This window comes from Ammospiza nelsoni, chromosome 20 (assembly GCF_027579445.1).
Source record: "Ammospiza nelsoni isolate bAmmNel1 chromosome 20, bAmmNel1.pri, whole genome shotgun sequence".
In the NCBI taxonomy this organism is placed as follows: domain Eukaryota; kingdom Metazoa; phylum Chordata; class Aves; order Passeriformes; family Passerellidae; genus Ammospiza; species Ammospiza nelsoni.
The window spans coordinates 7,709,088-7,729,346 of record NC_080652.1 but is presented as its reverse complement, the minus strand read 5'-3'; the positions used below and the strand labels follow the sequence as shown (position 1 = coordinate 7,729,346).

At 44.9% G+C, this 20,259-nt stretch overlaps 1 protein-coding gene across 1 annotated transcript in view; it reads left to right on the top strand.

Moving 5' to 3' along the window:
- Positions 1–366: 366 nt before the first annotated feature.
- Positions 367–20,259, top strand: part of RAPGEF1 (Rap guanine nucleotide exchange factor 1) — an 84,914-nt gene continuing 65,021 nt past the window's right edge. The window contains exon 1 of the mRNA XM_059486180.1: positions 367–491. Coding sequence (XP_059342163.1) covers positions 467–491 — 25 coding nt within the window. The 5' untranslated portion in view covers positions 367–466. The remainder of the gene's footprint in view (positions 492–20,259) is intronic.

The following is a 20,259-nucleotide window of genomic DNA, read 5'->3' as shown; positions in this document are numbered from 1 at the left end:
CACATCCCTTGATCCCGATGCCCACCCTTCGATCCCGATGCCCATCCCGGGATTCTACCCCAGGATCCCGATGCCCATCCCTCGATCCCGATGCCCATCCCGGGATTCTACCCCAGGATCCCGATGCCCATCCCACGATCCCGATGTCCATCCCAGGATCCCGATGTCCATCCCAGGATCCCGATGCCCATCCCGGGGCCCGGCGGTTCCGTGCCCGCCCCGCCGCCGGCCCCGCCCCGCGGTTCCCTTTGTGGCCGGGAGGCGGCGCCGGGCGCTGGGCGTGCGCGGCGGGAGCCCCGGGCCGCCCCTTCCCGTCGCGGCCCGCGGAGCGGGCAGGGGGCGGGCGCAGCTCCACGGCCGCCGCTGGAGCCGCTCCCGCATCGCGCCCGGCAGCAGCGGGAGCCCGGCAGCCCCGAGCGCCGGCTCCGTGCGCCGCCGGGCCTGAGCGCCGAGCGCCGGCTCCGACATGTCCGGCAAGATCGAGAAAGCAGGTGAGCGCCGGGAGGGAGGCCCGGGGCAGCCGGGAGGGAGGGACGCGCCGGGCCGGCCGCGCTCGCCGCCCGCCCGCGGAGCCGCCGGAGGAGCCGGAGCCGCCGGGGCTGCGGGAGCTGCGGGAGGTGCCGGCGGTGCCGCGGGCCTGGCGGGCCCGGCGGGGCGGGGGGAGCCGGGCAGGGACCCCCGCGCCCGGCCAGGCTCCCCCGGGGGCTCCTGACAGCGCGGGCGGGCAGCGGGGCCGGGGCTGGGCCCGGGGCCGCGGGGGATGCTCTGCGCGTCCCCCCGGGCTGCTCCTGCGGTGCCCGAGCGCTGTTTGGCTCGGGCTTTGTGTCTCCGCCGCGTTTTCCTTTTTCCTCGTTGTTTGCCTCTTTTCCCCCCTAGTTCCTTTATTTTATTTTTTGTGTTCTCGCACCCGTTCCGTCCTTGCCGTGCAGCCGAGCATCAGCACAGCCGGGCGCTGCAGCGCTTTGGGGCCTACAATGATTAATTTCAACTTCTCCCAACTTTCCTCTCCTGGTGTTTGTGCAGGATGAGAAAAGATGAGTCCGTGGGCAAATGTCAGAGGGACCTTGCAGGTTTTTTCCTCCCTCTTCCCCTCTGCCTGGGGTGCTCACGAGAGCCCGAGCCAGGGGAGGCTGCTGAGGTTCCTCCAGCTCTCATAAGGAAACGCTCAAGCACGGATCATATTGTCTCTCCGTGCTTCTGGAGTCGTGCCTGCTTCTCAGTTGTCACTTTAGATGGTTGAATGACCCTGTTTTTCTCTGTAGTGGGAGTAGTACGCTTAAAGATTCAATTAGTGTTGTGCAAATCAAGCGGCGAAGTTACGTAGTTTAATTATGTTGCATTTAATTAGCAGAGGAAGAAATCGATGCTGTTTTGTATATTTCATTGTGGGGAGTGGCTCGGCTGTCTCCTCCTGGGTGAACGCAGGGCAGGAGCATCCAGGCTTCCCAGGGCAGGAGCATCCAGGCTCCCCAGGGCAGGAGCTTCCAGGCTCCCCAGGACAGGAGCTTCCAGGCTTCCTAGGACAGGAGCTTCCAGGCTTCCTAGGGCAGGAGCTTCCAGGCTTCCCAGGGCAGGAGCTTCCAGGCTTCCCAGGGCAGGAGCATCCAGGCTCCCCAGGGCAGGAGCTTCCAGGCTCCCCAGGACAGGAGCTTCCAGGCTTCCCAGGGCAGGAGCTTCCTGGCTCCCCAGGACAGGAGCATCCAGGCTTCCCAGGGCAGGAGCTTCCAGGCTTCCCAGGGCAGGAGCTTCCAGGCTTCCCAGGGCAGGAGCTTCCAGGCTTCCCAGGGCAGGAGCATCCAGGCTTCCCAGGGCAGGAGCATCCAGGCTTCCCAGGGCAGGAGCTTCCAGGCTTCCCAGGGCAGGAGCTTCCAGGCTCCCCAGGACAGGAGCTTCCAGGCTTCCCAGGGCAGGAGCTTCCAGGCTTCCCAGGGCAGGAGCTTCCAGGCTTCCCAGGGCAGGAGCTTCCAGGCTCCCCAGGACAGGAGCTTCCAGGCTTCCCAGGGCAGGAGCTTCCAGGCTTCCCAGGGCAGGAGCTTCCAGGCTTCCCAGGGCAGGAGCTTCCAGGCTTCCCAGGGCAGGAGCTTCCTGGCTCCCCAGGGCAGGAGCATCCAGGCTTCCTAGGACAGGAGCTTCCAGGCTTCCTAGGGCAGGAGCTTCCAGGCTTCCCAGGGCAGGAGCTTCCAGGCTTCCCAGGGCAGGAGCTTCCAGGCTTCCCAGGGCAGCGGCCAGGGATGCAGGAAGGATCCCGGTTCCAGGGGATGCGGGTCGGTAGCATCTCCTCCTGGCCGTGCTCATCGCAGCCTGGTGTGCTCCGTGTGTTCCGCGGCGGCCCCGGGGGATGAGCAGCCTGCCAGCCGCCTCTCCGTGCAGCACCTCGGCGTGCTTCCAGCTCTCCGCGCTGAGTTACTGTCTGACAAGTGTGCTCGGCATCAGGGGACAAATATTGCTCCAGAAATATCCCAGGTTAATCCCGTGCACCGTCCCTTTCAGAGGATCCCGGCGTAGCTTTGCTCCTGCTGAGCTTTTCCGTGCTTGTCCCTTACTCCAGCGAGCAGGGAAGGTGTTAGCAGAGTACACAGACCTCGGGCCAGCTCTGGAATAATTGCCACTTGTTTATGCTGGAGGTGAATTTGGCTTGGGACTTAGTAACTGTAGACAGTAATTACAGACGTATAAATAAGTGATCACGTTTTGTTTATTCGCGTGCAGTAAATAACCCTGGGAGAATAGTAAATAGAGCTCCACACCAGAGAGGCAGCGAGAGGAGTTCAGGCACAGGAAGATCACTCTGGAGACACACACAAACTCAGCACGGTTCCATAAACAATAGAGCAGAGAGGCCAAGAAATACCATATAAATATAAAATGCCATATAAAATACCATATAATAGCAATAAAATACCATATAAAAGTCATACCCTGCACAACCTAGAGACCAGCCACACTGAGCTCCCACTGAAGAATTCAAGGATGGTGCAAGATCCATCCCCAGGTCGGTGCTGTGAGTGTGCAGGTGGAAGGTGCAGTGGGAGAAGCCCTGATGCAGGGACATTTGTTCTAGTGGAAATCTATCACAGTGATGATTTGCTGAACAAGAGAAACTGTAAATCTGGGAATCTATCATCTTTCAACTGCTTGTACTTTCATTTCTTTAGGAAGGATATTAAAAAAAAATAATAGTCCAGTCCAAATATAAATGGGAAGAGAAGAGACAGGAAAGGAGGGCTGGGAGCCAGCTGTTCCAGAGCAGCACTGTCTCCATTTCTGTTCCTGAGTGTTTGAACTTCTGATTGACACAAACAGTTTGGTTAATAGCGTCACCGAATAAACACAGCCTGTAACACCACAGCCACTCAGGGGTAATGTTTGTCAAAACGTGTACAGTAGCAGAACAAAGGATACAGGCTCATGAAACAAATGCTGTGAGGTCCAAGGTCTGTGCATTTGTGTACATTTGAATTTATTTTTTCTTACAGGGACAGAAATTCATGCATTATGTTATAAATAAAATAGACTATTGCCTGGTCACAAGCCATGGTGACAAACTTTGGAGTGGGCTTTGGTTTAACTTGTGTGTCCATCTAGACAGACTGCTGTAAAAAATGTGTTACCCCTTGCACGGTTAGACCCCCAGAGACCCTCAAACATCTGCTCCCCGGGTCCTTAACTGAAACACCTTGTTGGCACTCAATAAAAAACAATAATAAATGATTAGAGATAACAGCTTCCATCCTGTCCATGAGGGAAGAGCAGACAAGGCTCCCTCTGGAGCCTCTCAGTGCTGCTGTTTAATCAACAGAAGGGTCACTGTAGAGCAATTCAGAGCTGTGCTTTGCAGTGAAGGGCAGCCATCTGGTAGTGTAGAAGATGGTGTATTTGGGGTTTGCTGGTGTTAGAGCCCCTGCTTTGTTAGGCTCCCACCAGGAGACTTCCAGACACTTTTCCAAAGCAGAAACCTCCTTGGCTGGAAGAGGAGGAGTGGCCACTGGCTTCTCTTTACTCCAGAACTGTGACTTTTTGCCTTCACTTTCAGAAAATATTTGCTCTCTCCCTTTTTGATGTGAAATCCAAAATAGAGATGCCAAGAAAGAGCAGAGAAGGTCACAGATTCTGCTTTGGTTTCCTGTTTCCATGGCGATGCACGAATTCCTGTTTTTATTTACCTGATGGATTACGTGCTGCAGGGAATTCAGCTACTCTGCATCATTCAGGGAGAGTAAGGGAGGAATTAGACACCAAAAGCTTGTCACGAAACAAGTCAAAAATGCCCTTTTATTAAAACCAAAGAACATATGGGTGCCATATTTTGAAGGTTTATTCTACTTGGTGTTTTCAGTCTTAGTCTTGTTATTTCTTTCAGGGTTTTCATTTCCCTTCAGCTGCCTGCTGAAGGTTGTTTGAGAGAGCTGTTTCAGGTGTTAGGTACCTGGAGTGCAGGCAGTCATCTCTGTTCTGCTCAGGACTCATTGGGATGTGTTTATTCCCTGCAGACCAAAAACACTGTTGGCTTTACCTTTTACTCATAAGCACTTGCCTGATAAGCAAATTCTCCTCAAATTGTCACCCTTTAGTATTGGTGGGATAAACATCTAGGGGTAGTTCCAGGAGAACTCTGTTTTTAAGAAAATGACAAAATTGAAGAAGCAATTCAGGAGATCACATTATTCCCATCTTTGTAGGAATTTAATGTTCTGTTTGGAGTCCTTCAGGCCAATTTATGTGATCCTGAATTGTTCCTCTGTGGATGTTTTTGTACAAATGTGAAGTTTCCTGGAGATTTTGTTTTTGCAGAGGGTATATTTTGAACTGTCATCATGCCTTGGATCATTTTATGGAAATTAGCCTGCCTGTTTTATATACCTGTTCAGTTTCATGCAGTTTCTCTTTGTCTGTCATGCTTAGGTGGGTTACTAGGCAGGACTCTCAGTTCTGTTTTGCATTCACAGCTGCACTGTATTTCTCAATACTAAGTGAGGGGTTTCAGGTTAGAAAATTTTGCAGTTGACCAGCTTAAGTGCTTCTCTGCTGGTGGTGTTCAAGCAAAGTAAGAGTTACCTGCAAATCTGAAAATGAGACCCTTCAAAAAACTTCTCTCTCAACCCCAAAGGTAATTCAGTTCCAATTCTTCCTTTGTCAGGCTTTTAGCACCTCCCGTTTCCTCCTGTGTGCTGCTCCCATAGAGACATCCCACGTGTGTTTTACTGTAACTCCTTTAAACAGCACCAACCATTCAGGCTGTGTTGTTGTATTGCACGAAATAGTTTATTTAGTTGTTGTTTTTGTACTGGGTGTTTGGTAATTTTCACACGGTCAGGTACAAGATGATTGCTGGTTTCTACAAAATGGCACAAGGAGCAGAATTTGGCATCTTTTGTAGGCCACTGTAGGCTGACAGGTGGTGTGTTCCAAAATGCAGCCTGTGGGATAACTGCTGCAGGATTGAGATGGTCTTAGCAGTTGTAAGAAGGAAGTGGGCAAGGAGTGGAGCAAGAAGACAGCTGAAGGCTGCTGGAATGTGAAGCAGCTGGGTTGTGCCTTAGTCAGTGAAAATCATAAACTGGAAACAATTGCTAAATTTATTTTCAGCGTAAGCAATCGTTTTCCTTGAACCACAGTGACTAAATATATCTGTTGGTTGTGATTTTTATGTGGTGGTAACTCACTGGCTCTTGCTAACCTCCTGGCAAGACAAGAGAGGAGTGCAAGTTCACTGTCAGTCAAGATCGTAAAACAAATATCCCTCATTTAGATCTCTTGATTCACTTGTGTGCCTCTGCTTGCTGCAATGTATTGCCTGAGTGGAAGAAACCTGGGTGTTTTTTTCTAGGGAAGGGAGTCAGTCTCTAACTCCTCTTTCAGATTTCCTTGGGGTTCTGTTCATATTTTTGGAAGTTTTGAATTGCAGTTGATGCTCTAGTAACTCTAGTGTAGGTGCAGGTAGAGTCTAATGCAAAGGTGTGGTCTTTCTTTTTAAAGAAATATACATTAAGACCTAATTTATTCCAAAGTGGAAAGCCTGAGGGTAGAACTGGCAAAATGAGCTTTGCTGTTGACTTACAGATCCTTGGAAGGAGAGCATTCCATCCAGAATCTTAACAGCATTTGAGCTGCGAGTGAAGGAACGCGAGGAGTTAACTTTCTAAACTTCATTTTAAAGAAGCTGGAGAGATGTTGTCCCTTCCTTGGCAGAGGCATTTGATGGCTGATCAGGTTTAATTCAATCACTCAATCATTTATGTGTATTATAGGTAGCTCTCAGTTGAGCTAGTGGGAGCTGGAGTTGTTTGTTACCGTAGCACCCAGTTTGGAAGATCCCTTGTACCCCAGCAAAGGTAAGATGATAAAGAATATTTTCTGTCTTTGTGCCAGATAAAACACCTGAAACTATGTTGTATATTAAAAATAACAAATTACATGTCAGAATTACAGGTAAGGTGATTTAATAGCCTCCTTCCTCTCTCCCCCTCCTCACCACACCCATCATTTTGCATAGTTTGAATACATGTAGTGGATAGAACTTGTTCAGTTTTCCAAAGCATACAGTCACAACATTTTTTCTGCTGGAACTGGAGATTTGGGATCTTTTGCTAGTTGGGAAGCTCTTGCCCTCTGTGTACTGTTGCTTAGCATGAAATGAATCCTTCCAGCTTATATTCTGCCTGTAGAGACATTACATTATCTAGAGAAAAATCCTATACATGGAGAGGGCTCCTTCAGCTTCTCAGATTTGTGACAGAATAGGCTTTTCTCTCTGAAAAGAATTGAAAATTTATTATGCTGTAAGTGCCTGAATACTTGAAAAATACTGCTTTGGAGTTGCATTTTTCCTTTTTGTTTGTTAGCATATGACTATGGGATTCAGCCAGTGACATGGAAAGAGTATTAAAATCACATAGCTATTGCAAGGATATTAGCTTGGTTATTTGTAACTTTTGTCTTACTGGTTACAGTTGAGAAATATTGTAGAACATAATGGGGTGAGGGGATGGTAAGGTAGAACAGTGTGTCATTCTCAGGGCTTGAAATCAGAGGAAAAGGGAGAACAGGTTGAAGGAAAACTAGATTTATTGTCTTTGCAAGTTTGAATTTGCAGCCCCAGCACTGCAAGGTGTATAAAGAGGTGGCCAGAGAAGGAAAAAGGAGCATCACATGTGGATGGAATGGGTTGAAAGATGAGAAAATTGAGAGGATGCCCAACGCAGCAGTGATGGGAGAGGAGGGAGCAGGGGCTGCGTTGCGTGCGAGGAGAGCAGAGAGGAGAGGACAGGATGGATGGCAGAGGGGGAAATCAGGCAAGGAGGACGTTCCCAACGGCTTCCATGGAGTCTGCTCCAAGGCACAGAGACACAAGATGAATTTCAGCAATCCGGAAAAGCTGCAGGAATCCTGCAGGTTGGGACGTGCTGCCAAAGGAATGCTCTGCACTTGTGCTGTTCACGTCCTGCTGCATCCTGACAAATTACAGCTTTATTCCCTGACCCACTGCATCCACTCTTAAAAATACATTTCCAAGCTCTTCTTAAGGTGTCTGACACTGGCAGTGACAGAGCAAACAATTTCATCTGTGTGAGTGAGAAATGATGTCCTCACATGTTCTGTGGAGCAGCCTGAGCAGGCTGATGGATCACATTATTGATCTGCTTTTATTTGGGTTGCATATTTCAGTGAAAGTTCTCCAGCTTGGAAACAGTCTCTTCATGTTAAATCCCTTTGCTGTTTGAGCTGCTAGCACAGCTCACCTTCTGTGTTGTTTGTAAGAAAATGTTTCCTTGTGAGAGCAAGGGAGAAGTGAATAGAGACAAGCAGAGGGAAAAGCCTGTATCAGTGTTCACTTGGTGTTGTGGGAGGTACAATATTCACAGTATTTGGAGGATTGGTTCTCCTACACCTCCTTTCTATTGTATCATATTTAGGAAAGTATCTAAAAGATCTGAGAATTGATAAAAGCTATATTCTAAATAATTTTTTGGTTCCCATTTTATAACCACTCTGAGGGTCGAATAAGCACGGGTGGCACTGAAGAAGAGATTTCTTAATTACAGAAATGAGGCTTTTTGAATTGAAAAAAATACATGTTTTTTTATTATCTTACTTGATCTGGGTGGCAGTGTCTGCTGCTTTGGGTAGAGTTTTTCTGGTGCCATGAAAATGCTGTGCACTTTGTGATGTAAGTTAACATCTTGGCATGGCCATCAGTTCCTCTGAGGAAATCCTAATCCATTATTCTGCCCAGGGAGAGAGGTTAAAGCTTGCTTGCACTCTCATGCTCTCATTCTTTCTCTCTGAAGGCTTCATGGGGGGATGCCCTTTGTTGAGTACTTAACATATTCACTGAACCAGTCCCATTTATATTCTAAACAAGATCTTTAATTTCATCCCTGACATGTACAAAATCTTGGGGTTTGAAAGAAAATTTTCTTTTTCAGGCTTCTGGAAAGAAAGGAAAAAATCAGTGGAGGTTAAAATCAAAGAACAGTTACTCACAACTGGTAAGGTTGGAGGAAGCAGATACTGCAGCTTGGTTGGTTGATTAAACCTTGATAGAATTTTGCTGGGAGACAGAATAAATAGTTCTGTATCCATTCAGCTGTACTTTGCAGGGAGTCTTTAATAATTAAAATAGGAACCAAAACAAGTGTGTTTCAAATGTGCAGCACATATTGTTTTATCCCTTGTCTTCTGATGGGTTTTTTTGGGTCCTGTCTGTGCTGCCCAAGAGGTTCTGCAGTAGCCTCAGGAATTAATTCCATATTTAGAAAGTTTCCTTTACGAACCAAATGTAACAAAGGGCACCCAGGGAGATCAATATTGCAGTTCTGGTTGTAGAGTACATTCCAATCAATTATGGAGAGCAGAGCTCAGTGAATCCATCTGACAAAGGGTTCGGTTAGCAGGACAATACTGTTTAAACACAATTTTTCTTGGGTGTTTTATGATCCTTTCAGTTGTGCTCAAACCATATTAACTTTGTCAATTTGAGCATTTTGCCTTTTTTTTTTCCTTTTTAGTGCTTAATGCAGCCTTGCATTTCACATTTGACAGTGATGTGTGCTGCAGCTTTCATATACAAGAAAATTAAACATCCCTTTTTGGATATATATTTTCCATCTTAATTTTTTTAAGTCTACATTTTCTACTTTTCTCAGTAGAATTATATATAAGAATAATACATTTGAGGAACTAGGGAATTCTGCCAAAAGGTTTATTTAGAACTCATCTATGAATTTACAGGGATTTGCAGAAAATGTAGAGCACTGGTTTGTGCAGGAGGGGGTTTGTTTGTATAAATACCCTTGAAAGGTCACATGAAATCAGATGTTCAGGCTGATGCCAGATTTTTGACAGAGCATGGTAGGAGCAGTGCAGGGGCTGAGTTTAACTTTTACTGCTTGGAATTGCTTCTGCAGAGCTGCTGTGTGGGAAAAAATTGTGGTACCCAAAACCATGGTGCATCTGAAAGTCACATGATTTAAAAAAACCCCAAAATCTTGTATTGTTACAAGCAATACCTAGCACATAACTGACAAACTGAGGTGGGGAGTTTCTCTGTTTTCAGCTCAGTTTTTCTGTTCTTTTTATGTGTGTAGCTCTTTGCTCTTTCTCATTAGAATCAGTGTCACTTCTCTCCCCGGCTCTGTCTGGGATGTTGTTTTACAGGAGAAACACTTTGGAACATTGTGGAATCACTCTGTTAAAATGATGGAGTGAACTTAAGGAATGGTGTTTAAAGTCCATGAGCTGGCACTCTCAACTCTGGCCAGTTTTGTGATATTCAGGTACACAAAATCCCTTTAAAGAAGAACCAGGGAGTCTTCATGCATAACTTGGCACATCTCTCAGAGATAAGTTTGCTCCTTGTCTGCACCTCTCTTCCTTAATCTGTAACATCCTTACATAAGGCAGTGTGATAGCTCATCCATCCTCTATTACAACTCTTGGTTTTACTGGCCAATTTCTGTCAAACTTTGTGGAGGAATGGATATTAAAACTTATTTAAATTTCTGCACATTTTCAGTAGAAAGCTGAGGAGATAAGAGAGGCCTCCAAAAGGGCCTTCATTATGGCAAAATTGAAAACATAGCCGTCCCATGTTTGTAGCCATTTGGCAAACATGACTTGTGAATGGCCTGGAGTGGGGAATGCCAAGGAAAAGCAAATCTTTGGGGAAAAAAGCAAATATGTGTGTTTTGGAGACAGTTCAGAGGAGCCAGTCAAGGGCAGTGAAGGGTGGGCTGCCAATAAAGGGCTGGTAACAATTGCAGGGCGAAGAAACACTTAAAAACCATGCCGGGAGAGAATTTGTTCTTGTTAACTCTCTATGCCTATTTCCAGGTAGCCTTTAAACAAAGATGGTTTTGTTCCTGTGTGTCTTGGGTGAAAGCACTTGCATAAATTCCCTAAATATTCATTGGCAGCACTTAGATTTTATCCTGAAATACAACCTGCTTCATTAGACCTCAGAGGTGAGGTGTGTGTTTCACACAGAGGGCTCCCTGGGGACATCAGGTGCACCACAAGTGATACCCAGGAGAATTTCCCTGAGCTTCCATTTGGCTGGCAGCCTGCTGAGTGCCAAGCTCCAAACCCTATTTTGCTTTGGGCAGAGGAATTTATCTATAAATCCTGAGGGTCTTTTGGCAACAAGGTGTGTAAGGGTGTTAGTAACACTTAAAAGAATGTTGGAAGGGTGTTGATTGCCCATGTCATTGCTTGGATAATTCTCAAGCTCTGTAAGGACTGAATAATTGTGCCTAAGGTTAGAACCATTGGTTATCCACTCTGTTGGAGCTCCACTGGTAATGTCACCAAAAAATTCCCCCATCCACTGTGGGCACAGCTGCTTCTGGAATTATTCCCAGCATGCATGAGCTGTTAATATGGCTGTGGGTCAGCATCGTGATCCAAGTCTGCAATGCCTGCAGAACACCCTTTTCACCAATGCTACCAGGTTTGTCCTGTGAGAGGGCTCAGATTTTCCACTGAAGGAGAGGTCAGGCCTTGGAATAAGCTGCCCAGAGAAGTGGTGGAGTTTCTGTCTCTGGAAATGTTCAGGAGATGTCTGGATGTGGCCCTTGGGAATGTGGTTTTGGGGAGATTATGGCTGACACTTGGATCAGATCATCTTGAAGGTTTCTTCCAGCCTTGGTGCTCCTGTGGTTCTGACAGCTGACAGGCTGTTAGTTTTATTGTTACTGTTAATTTGTTTTTACCATTTAATTCTTTTCAGATGAGATAATTCACATCTAAAAGCTTTGGCAACATAGTACACTAAGTTTCAAATATTATCATAATGGAAAAGAGTCATACTAGAAATATTAGTACCCAGTTGTATACATTTAATGAAATTGTTATTCAAAGCTTTTATGTCCAAAACAGTAACACTGGTTTGTGTTGATGCTGCATGCTCTGATCTTAACCTTTGGGATGATAACAAAGCACAAAAAACTGGCTCCTCCTGCAATCCTTTGCCCTTGAAGCAGTCATTTAGTTAAATTCCTTAATATTTTTGCAGCTGTGGTTGTGGTTTATTAACTGATGCTGCCTTGAAGAACAGTCTGTGTCTGCAGCAAAGTTTTCATTACTCATCTGTCAATACTTGCAGAGTAAAACAAATGGGTCTGAGTAGAGGTTTCTCCTCTTCCGTCTAAATAGTTTCTTTCCCTCTATTCCTGCTATTTTACCCAAGAGAGAGCAGAGAATAGTTTTGAGGCAGTGAGTGCAGAGTTGTACTCTATTGCATAGGAAGGTCTGGCCTGCTTTGTCTGTCAGGATTATTTTAAGCCATGATGTTTAGAATTTATTAAATGAACTAGAGGGAATTAAAAACATCTCTTTTTCCCAAAATATTCTCACTTCTACAGCTGTGAAATGCCTTTAATCCTGATTCATAACAGCTGAAGAATCTCCTGAATTTCTCTTTTGCAGTCAGAAAAATATGATTTTGGGCCAGTTTAACAATTTGCTTGTCAGGAGAAATCCGGGTGAGTTTGGTTTGGTTTTGGTTTGGTTTTGTTTTAACACAATCCTCCAAACTGAAAATCAGATAACCCAAGACTATTACATCTGTGTTTACTGATGCACACTTCAAGTTCTGCAGTAATTGCCTTGGCCTTTGGGTGAAATGAAGGAGGCAGTTTATCTGCCTGGGTTTTTATGGGGATATTTCTGCATGATAACTGCAGATGAAGAGCACATCTTATTTGGAAGATAACAGGGATGTCACCTCTGGGAGGTGATGGGCATGAATTTTGTGCTGGTGAGTGGAAGGAACTGGAGGAGCTGCTGTGATTGAGCAGTGGATAGAAAATGCTCTGGTGTCCCAGGGCAGAGTGAAGGATGAGCTATAATAAGTAGGGGAGGAGCACTTGCAGAATGCAGGGGTCTGACTCACTTGGCCACATGCTTCTCTTGAGTTTCACACTTGGCTGGGACAAATATCAAAGGGAATAGCAGCCAGGCTAGTGAGCAAGGGTGCTGAGAGCAGAGGTCTGTGCTGACCTCTCTCTGTGCATTTGCTTTGGGGAGAAATACCGGAGTCCTTGTGGTGGGAAACCTCACCATGTCAGTTCCCTGGGCTTGAAGGTGTAAAGAGCTAACCCCAGCTCAGTAAAGGTGACTCATAACTGGAGCACTCTGTGCCTTCATTATGTTGGCTGGTAAATTTGGGCTGGTTTTCTTAGCAAATGGAGCTGCCGTCAACTGCATTTTAAAATCTGTCCAGCAGGAGACTGCTCTGAGAGTGGAAGGAACCTAAACCTCTGCCAGACCTAGCTGTGAGCATGAGGACCTAGTTTGGAGATAAAAACTGATTAGTGGATAATTCCCCCCAGAATGAATAATCTCTGCCTTAAAAGATGATGGTTGCAGATGGTTTTGGATGAGAGAGGGAGAGAGATCAGGTTTAAAATGTCATTCTTTCAGTAACCTGAATCTCCTGACCTTACGTGACACTGCAGAGATGATTTCAGCCGAGTAAGACCAGGAGGAGAGGCTGGCTGGGATGTGTGGTCAGTGCTTCCTGCCTTGGGCTGACCCTGAGCCCCAGTGTTATATTTACCTGGTAGTTTGAGAGGTCTTTCCCTCCACAAGGTCAAGGAAAGCTTCCAAAATAGAGGGAAGAGCCATTTGTAACTCCCCAAGTGAGGATTAATATCTGACATGACTTCTTGAACTATTTTCAGATTGTCTATGTGTCTGCTGATCTTTCACCTTTGCAAAGGTAACAGCACTTGTGTGTTTGCCTGTCCTTGACTGGAAAGGCTGCAGAAAACAAAACTGAAACTTAAAACAAGGTTAAGGACTATTATGAGCAAGCTGTGTCAATAAAAGCTATCATTTTGTGTAGCTGTGCAGCTTTTCAAATTACTCCAGCAAGACTCCCTTTACAAATGCTTTTGTGTTTTGTCTGTTGACTCATCCATCTCAACACGCACAGTAACATTTCAGTGCTGTCTTATAAAGCCAGTGATTGAAACAAGGCTGTTCTTGGGCTGGTTCATCAACAGATGCAATTAATACAATGATGTTTGTTTTGACACCCTGGCTCACTGGCAGCATTGTAAGCAGCATTGCTATGCGAGGAGATGGCTGTGGTAGAGGGCTCCGTGTACAGGCAGCTCACTCAATATTTGTATTCAGCTTAAAGTCAACATTGAAAGAGTTTCAGACCTCTCCTAAGCTGGCAAACAGGCTCACTGGTGCTACCAGTGATGCTGACAAAAGGGCAAATCATAATCTGCAGCACTTCTAATTTATTTACAGTCTTATAAAACGCTGGGTTTTCGTTCTGTCAGAGAGCACCACAAGTATAAAAGGAAAGCTCAGAGGGATTTTCTCCTTGTGCGAGTCTGGGAAGGTGGTGAAGGAAATACGATTTGGACTCAGATATTTATTCTTTCAATAGAACAATGTCAGTCCCAGACCAGTGCTTCTCGGATGTGTTTTACCCTGGGAACTTGTGTGAAATGTCTCTTCCTTTTCAGCTATTTCATTTTTAGCTGTATACAGGGTGTAACCATTGTTTAAGGGAGTGTCCGTGGCATGGAGCCAGTTGATATGTAAACCCTATCATGAATTGTTTTAAAGAGAGTATGATTTTCTGTACTGAGATATATTGATGACTATTTTTCAGGGCAGGAAGTACCTGCTGACTCCAGCAGTTGCCAGAGCAGCTGTTCATTATGAGTAAGCCACAGAAAAAAATCTTGTGAAAGCCCTAATATTTCTAGGAAGCAACTCGAGCTTAAATGATCAGTCTAGTTAAGCTATATGAAGAACTGCTTTTGTATTTTCACTTGCCTGAAATGTTATATTGGGGAAAAAAAAATCTGGTTCTTAGGGTGTCAAAGTCTGTAGGACAGTTTATAGAGAGGTATTTAACTTCAGGCTAGTTAATATTTGTTAAGGCTTGCCTGGACACTCCCCAGACTCTTGCTCCAGGGTACAAATTTAATTGATTTATTCCATGTTGAGTTAATGCAGCATTTCTGTTTCTGCAGGTAGGCATCTCTGCTGCTTTGAGCATTCTCTGCCATTGTAGAACCCTGTGACCCAGCCTGGGTTTTTACCAGGACCTGTGTTAGCCCAGGCACTCACTGGGAACTCCCTGTCTGAGCTTCCTAATGAGCAAGTTAGGACTTTTTTTGTTATATTCTCTGTTTTTAATCACAGAGCTGACTTCTGATGAGATAATATATAGATTTCCATAGTTTTCTGCCAAAAGATTTGTTTTGAATTAATGAACGTTTTTGTGAATTTCTGTAGTTGACATTTTCTGGAAAAATAAGTTCTGATTTTGGCCCAGACCCCTCTGATCAGTACCAGGTGTGAGCAGCAGGATCAGAGGGCTCATCCAGGGTGTTGGAGGTTGTAGCAGCCCTGCTGACCTTTGGCTCACGGAAAAAACAATGAGCAAGGAGTACAGTGCTCCAGATGTGAACCTGTCTGGAAACTGAGTGTGCAGAGATAAGCTGCTGATGGAAACACCCTCTCCTCTACAGCTCCTGCATTATCCAGGTGAACCCAGAGTCATAGCTGAGCCTCTGAGATACCTCCAGCCCAAGTTCAGTCACTTCCCTCATTCTCCATTTGGGTTTGAATTGCTTTTCATTTTGTTTTGTCTCTTGTTGTCTTCGATGCCAGGATATGATTTCTTCTTTGTCAGCTCTCCCTCCCCTTTGTTTCTCTTAGTTTGCAGGTTTTTTGGATGGTAACACTCAGATTGCTTGTAGTGCATCCTCTGTGTCACAAGGTTTTGACTCAGCAGCGTTGTCCTGGAGATGTGCAGGGATGTGCCAGTGGTACATGTGTCACAGCAAAAGAACATCCTTACACATCTTGCCCAAGCAGCAGAGCTCCTCTTGCTGCTAAATGCAACTCTGGGGTCATGGCTCATGAGTGGCAACAATGGGAAGTGTGGGATGTTCCGGCTTATTTTGAGATCAAGATTTCATTTCCCTTGCAATAATTTCATGAATCAAAAAGGAAAATGTGTAATGCTTAGTGTTCACCTAGAACTTTACATTTTTAGAGCATTGTGCAAACATTTCTTCTGTACTTCTGACCTCATGATGGGTGGTGATGGAAAGTTCTGTCTGCAGCGAGGTAAGGACAGTGAGTACAACTCCTGCCCTCCTTTCATTTTCTGCTGTGCTTCCACTTGGTACTGTGGGCAGATGATCTCTACATCTCCAAGAGCTTCTGTGGGCTTTTCAGTCATCACTGGAGCTGTGTAGCCTGTGAGTGGGTTGTTAGTTCATGTTTTAGGGATGTCATTAGGATGTGACAGTGGCAGCCCCAGTGCTGTGTAGTGGTGACATCTCTCTGCGTGAGAAGACCAAGGTGATGCCTGCACAGATCATGCCACCTAGAGGAATGCAGCTGGCAAGCCTGCAGCCATTGCTGTGCTGCCAAAATTTTGGGTGGTTGTGCCAGTGACTGTTTTGAGACCTTCTCCAAGCCATGCCCTTTGTGGCATCACCTCACAGTCCATCATGGTGTCAGGTGAGAGATCTCTTCACAGGCAGCTCTCCATCAACTCAACAAACATTTCTCAGCTTTTTACACAAGACTGCTTTTCCCAACTTAGCTTCCTAAATGTTGATCCTCATCCTTCCCAATGGCTCAAGAACCTGAAATTAAGTTGTGGATCTCACTTTGCACTCTCCAGGAAGTAGGGTGAGGAATCTAGCACAAGGTGTGATTTGATGGGATAACATTCTCCAAGCTCTGTGCTTTTTTTTAGCTTGTATGTTGCAATTTCTTTTGTGGGAGACTGTTAAATTTCCCAGAAGATTATCCTAATTTCCAGAGTCTCAAAGTCTGAATTGTAATTAAGCACTTAATTTGATGAGGGCTTTTAGATGTCTTGCTAGTCTACTGGCAGCTTGGGGAAATACTTCCATCTTCCTCCCAGCTTCCCTTGCATAGGTTCAAGCTCAGAAAGCTGGGATATATTTAGAGCTGGCAGAACTGCCAGCCAGGCCTCAGAAAATTGCTCCAAATCTCTGCTTTCTGGGTAGGATAAAGCCAAATTCAAAAGAAGCCTGGCTTTCCTGAAGAAGTTGGGGTGATGACAATTTATCAGTAACAAATGGGCAGCGGGGAATTTTAATAATAAATTTTATTGCTTGCAATTGCATTGAGTTCCCTATTGCCACAATGACAGTAATCAGGACATCCAACAGGGAAGCAATTACTTTATTTCTTGATCATCCAGGCAGTCAGCGAGTTTTGTTTCGAGATAAGCACATGGTTTGACCAAAGGGTGTTACCTCTTTGGGAATGAATTTTCTTTTTGACCCACTTTAGTCTAATACATGGTACAGTAAGGTCAAGACTGATGACTTGGGTTCATAGGATTTAATACACAGATAATAATGACTGAGTAGAGTCTTTTTCTTTTGTGCTATTTGAGGTTAGGGCTTCTAGATTAAGTTTCTATCTTGTGCTAAAGTTTCTATCTACTGTTTAAGCAAAACATCCTTTCTCCCCCCTCTCTCCTGTGCTTCAACTTTTATGCCTAAAATCTCTGAAACAATCTTGAAGCCTTTATTCTGCTGTGCCTTTGAAATGACCCTCATGTATTTTCATCAAGACATTAGGATGGCCTTCCCATTTCCTTCTATTCTCAGCTTAAATTTGCCTGTTACAGGAATACTAAAAAAAAAAAAAAAAACAAAAAAAACCTGAATTACAGTTAGTCATATGTTAAAATTACCAGATTAAAGCCAGCAGGAAGAGCATCCTCTCAGTGTCAGGGGATGAGGCCATGTCCATGGCAGGAATGAGATGATCTTTAAGGTCCCTTCCAACCCAAAGCATTCCATGTTGCCTGCATTGACCACTGGTGATTTACCAGCCCAGTTCTGTGTCTCTCCGCCTTTTTTACTGATAACTTTCTGGCCTCCGGGCTACTGACAGCTGTTGTCCACTTGCTGCTAATTAAGAAAGCAGCATGAGGGATGGGAATGTGGATTGGAGAGATTGAGCCCCCCTCTCCACAGCCAAGCGTTTCAACCTGATTAAAGAGCGTCTGACTGACACTGAGCGGCCTCTTTTCTCCTGCTGTCTCTCTGCAATAGCCTGGTTTTTATCACAACTCCCAGGTCAGGTGCTCTCTGTGCCTCTGGATTTTTTAGACCCCCTAACAATGGGCAGAGTCAGAGCAGATTTGCTGTTCAAAAGATGGGAACGTGTGAAATCTGAGCCACTTACAAAGCCCCGTCTTTAGCATGCAAAGTGTTGCGTACGTCTGTGATCATACTCAGAAATTCAAATGTAGGTCGTGTTTTTTAAATAAAGTGACACATACTACGTGGAAAATTTCAAACTAGCTATTGGAATCAAGATCATTATGAATTAACAGCACTTAAGTGGATGGGCCAGCGATTTCAGAGATTTTCTTTCTTTGTTTAAGGATTTTTCCTTGTTTGCTTTGTTTCCTTGTTTTGGTTTTCCTTGTTTTGCATCGAGTCCCAGTGGGAGACCTTTTGTGTGATACGGTAATGCTGGGATTTTTATGATCCAGCAAGAGAATGGGCTTGAACTCTGAAATTCCCTTCCTAGCCTGTGCCTCTGTGGAGGTAAAATGATTGACTGAGGTTAATATAATACAAGATAGCTGTGTTAATACACAACCAGGAGGTGTGAATTCAAGAAAGAGTGGTGGTAATTTGGCAGAGGAAGCCTCCTGTAATGCTGATGCTCTCAGGAGCTGTTTACCCCCAGGAATAATATGACTCTCTGTATTTCAGATTAGACCTCCAAAATTCAATCGGAATTGTTACCTGTGATAAGTGGGCTCTGTATAGCCCTGCATAGCCCCTAGCAAGCTTTCAAATCCATGTCATTTGCTTTTTTTTATGGAATTTAATTTCTCTTCTTCCTTGTGATTTTTCTCATATTTGGCTGTTACCTTTTACCCTGGAGTTGAATGGGTTTTGATGTTTTTTTGGAGGTTCTCTTTAAAAGCACTATGTAAATATAGGTGTAAAATGTTTATTTAAATAAATAAAGAAATCACTGCCAGACATGGCTCCTTCGGTGTGTGAAAATCCTTTAATAAGCCATGTCTACCACAGTGTAATTGAACAGTAGGAACATGTCTGGGGAGAGGAGGATGTACTTTGATTGTACTTACTGGTGTTCACCTTATTATGCCCATGATCACTCTGTGAATGGAGCCTTGGAGCATGTGACTTCAGCTTTTGTAATAAAGAAGTGCCTTATATTTGTTTGAAGTTGAACAAGAGCTGTTTTACCAGTGTTATCCTATATTCACTAAACACTTACAAGATTAAAATAGTAGGAAATGCAAAGTGCGGTGTGCTCCTAATGAGCTGAGCTGGGGAGACTCTTTGGGACCTGGGTGATCCAGGGTGTGAAAGTGCCATAATCTCCTTGGGCAGCTTTTTGTTTTCACATGACGAGAGCAGATGCTGACATGGTGCAAATAGAAGAGAAATCCTATCAGTAGATTGGCCCCGAGTCCCCAAGCTGGAGTCTGTAAATACAGTGATTTATGGGTATTAGAGATGAAAACCATGTTTCTTTCTTTCTTTCCTCCAAGCAAAATATTATTTCCAAATAGATCATCTCATTATTGGACTCTGGTTTGGCTAGTAATTTTATAAAATAAACCTAGTAGCCTTAATGTTAGAAAATTAATGGGTTGATTTCTCTACTACTGAGAATTTATGGAGGCTCCAAATCCCTGTCTGTCTTGCTGTGGGAGGTAATTAAGAATATGAGGGAGTGGTTTCTTGGTTTGAAATATTGAAAATGACTGTAAGCATTCGTGCTGTTACATCTGGAGAGCTCGTTAGGGGTGGTGAGATGGGTTCTGCTGGGTCATTTGCTGTGAGCATTGGTCATTTCTTTCACAGTGACCTGCTCATTGCTTGGGCAGCTTGCCCAAAGTGTTTACTGTGTGCTGCCTGTGACGGGCAGCGTGTTTCAAGCCTATTATAGGAATATTATGTGGCCTCAGGATCACAATTATTCCATTTGTCCTTTAAAGCTGCTCCTGGTGACTTCAGGAGTGGAGCTGCCATCACCCAGGTAGGTCACCTGCCAGTGGTGATGTGGTTTTGCATCTGTTCTGCCTGAGCTTTTCACGTGACTGACGCTGTCACCTGCTCTGAATCCCCACCTCATCAATTTGTGCCATGAATTTCTGGCTTGTACAGTGAAAAACCATCCCAAGGCCGTTTTGGAGGCACAGAGATGGATGGCAGTTTTCTCATCAAAGGGGCAAAAGTAACATTCTACAAATTTCTGTGTGCAAACCAGCTGCCTGTTTGGTGCTAGGTCAGGCTTTGTTTGTTCTATTGATCAAATGTAAGCCTGGAGCTTTGCTGCTGGGTCTGGAGCTGACTTTCCCAACCCTGAGTTCCTGAATGACAAAGTATTTCAGTGGAGCTGGCGCTTCTTTGTTGGGCTATTTTGCAAATGCAGACCCAGTTGCTAACAGAAGAGCACAAACCGGGGATTTCTGCTTTACAATGGAAAATGTTGAGGTTATGTTGTCCTGATTTCTTATAACACAGGATTGTCCTTTAAACAAAAAAAAATGACAATTCATACAAGAAAAATCTCTTCCTTTGAGGTTTGTTATCTACTCTGTACAACAAAGCTAGACTTTATCTTTGAGAAACAACTTCCCATATATATATATATGAGAACTATCTCTAAATATTGCCTTCTAATTAGATAAATCCATTCTGCAAGTGGACAGTCAAACTCCAAAATAAAACTATA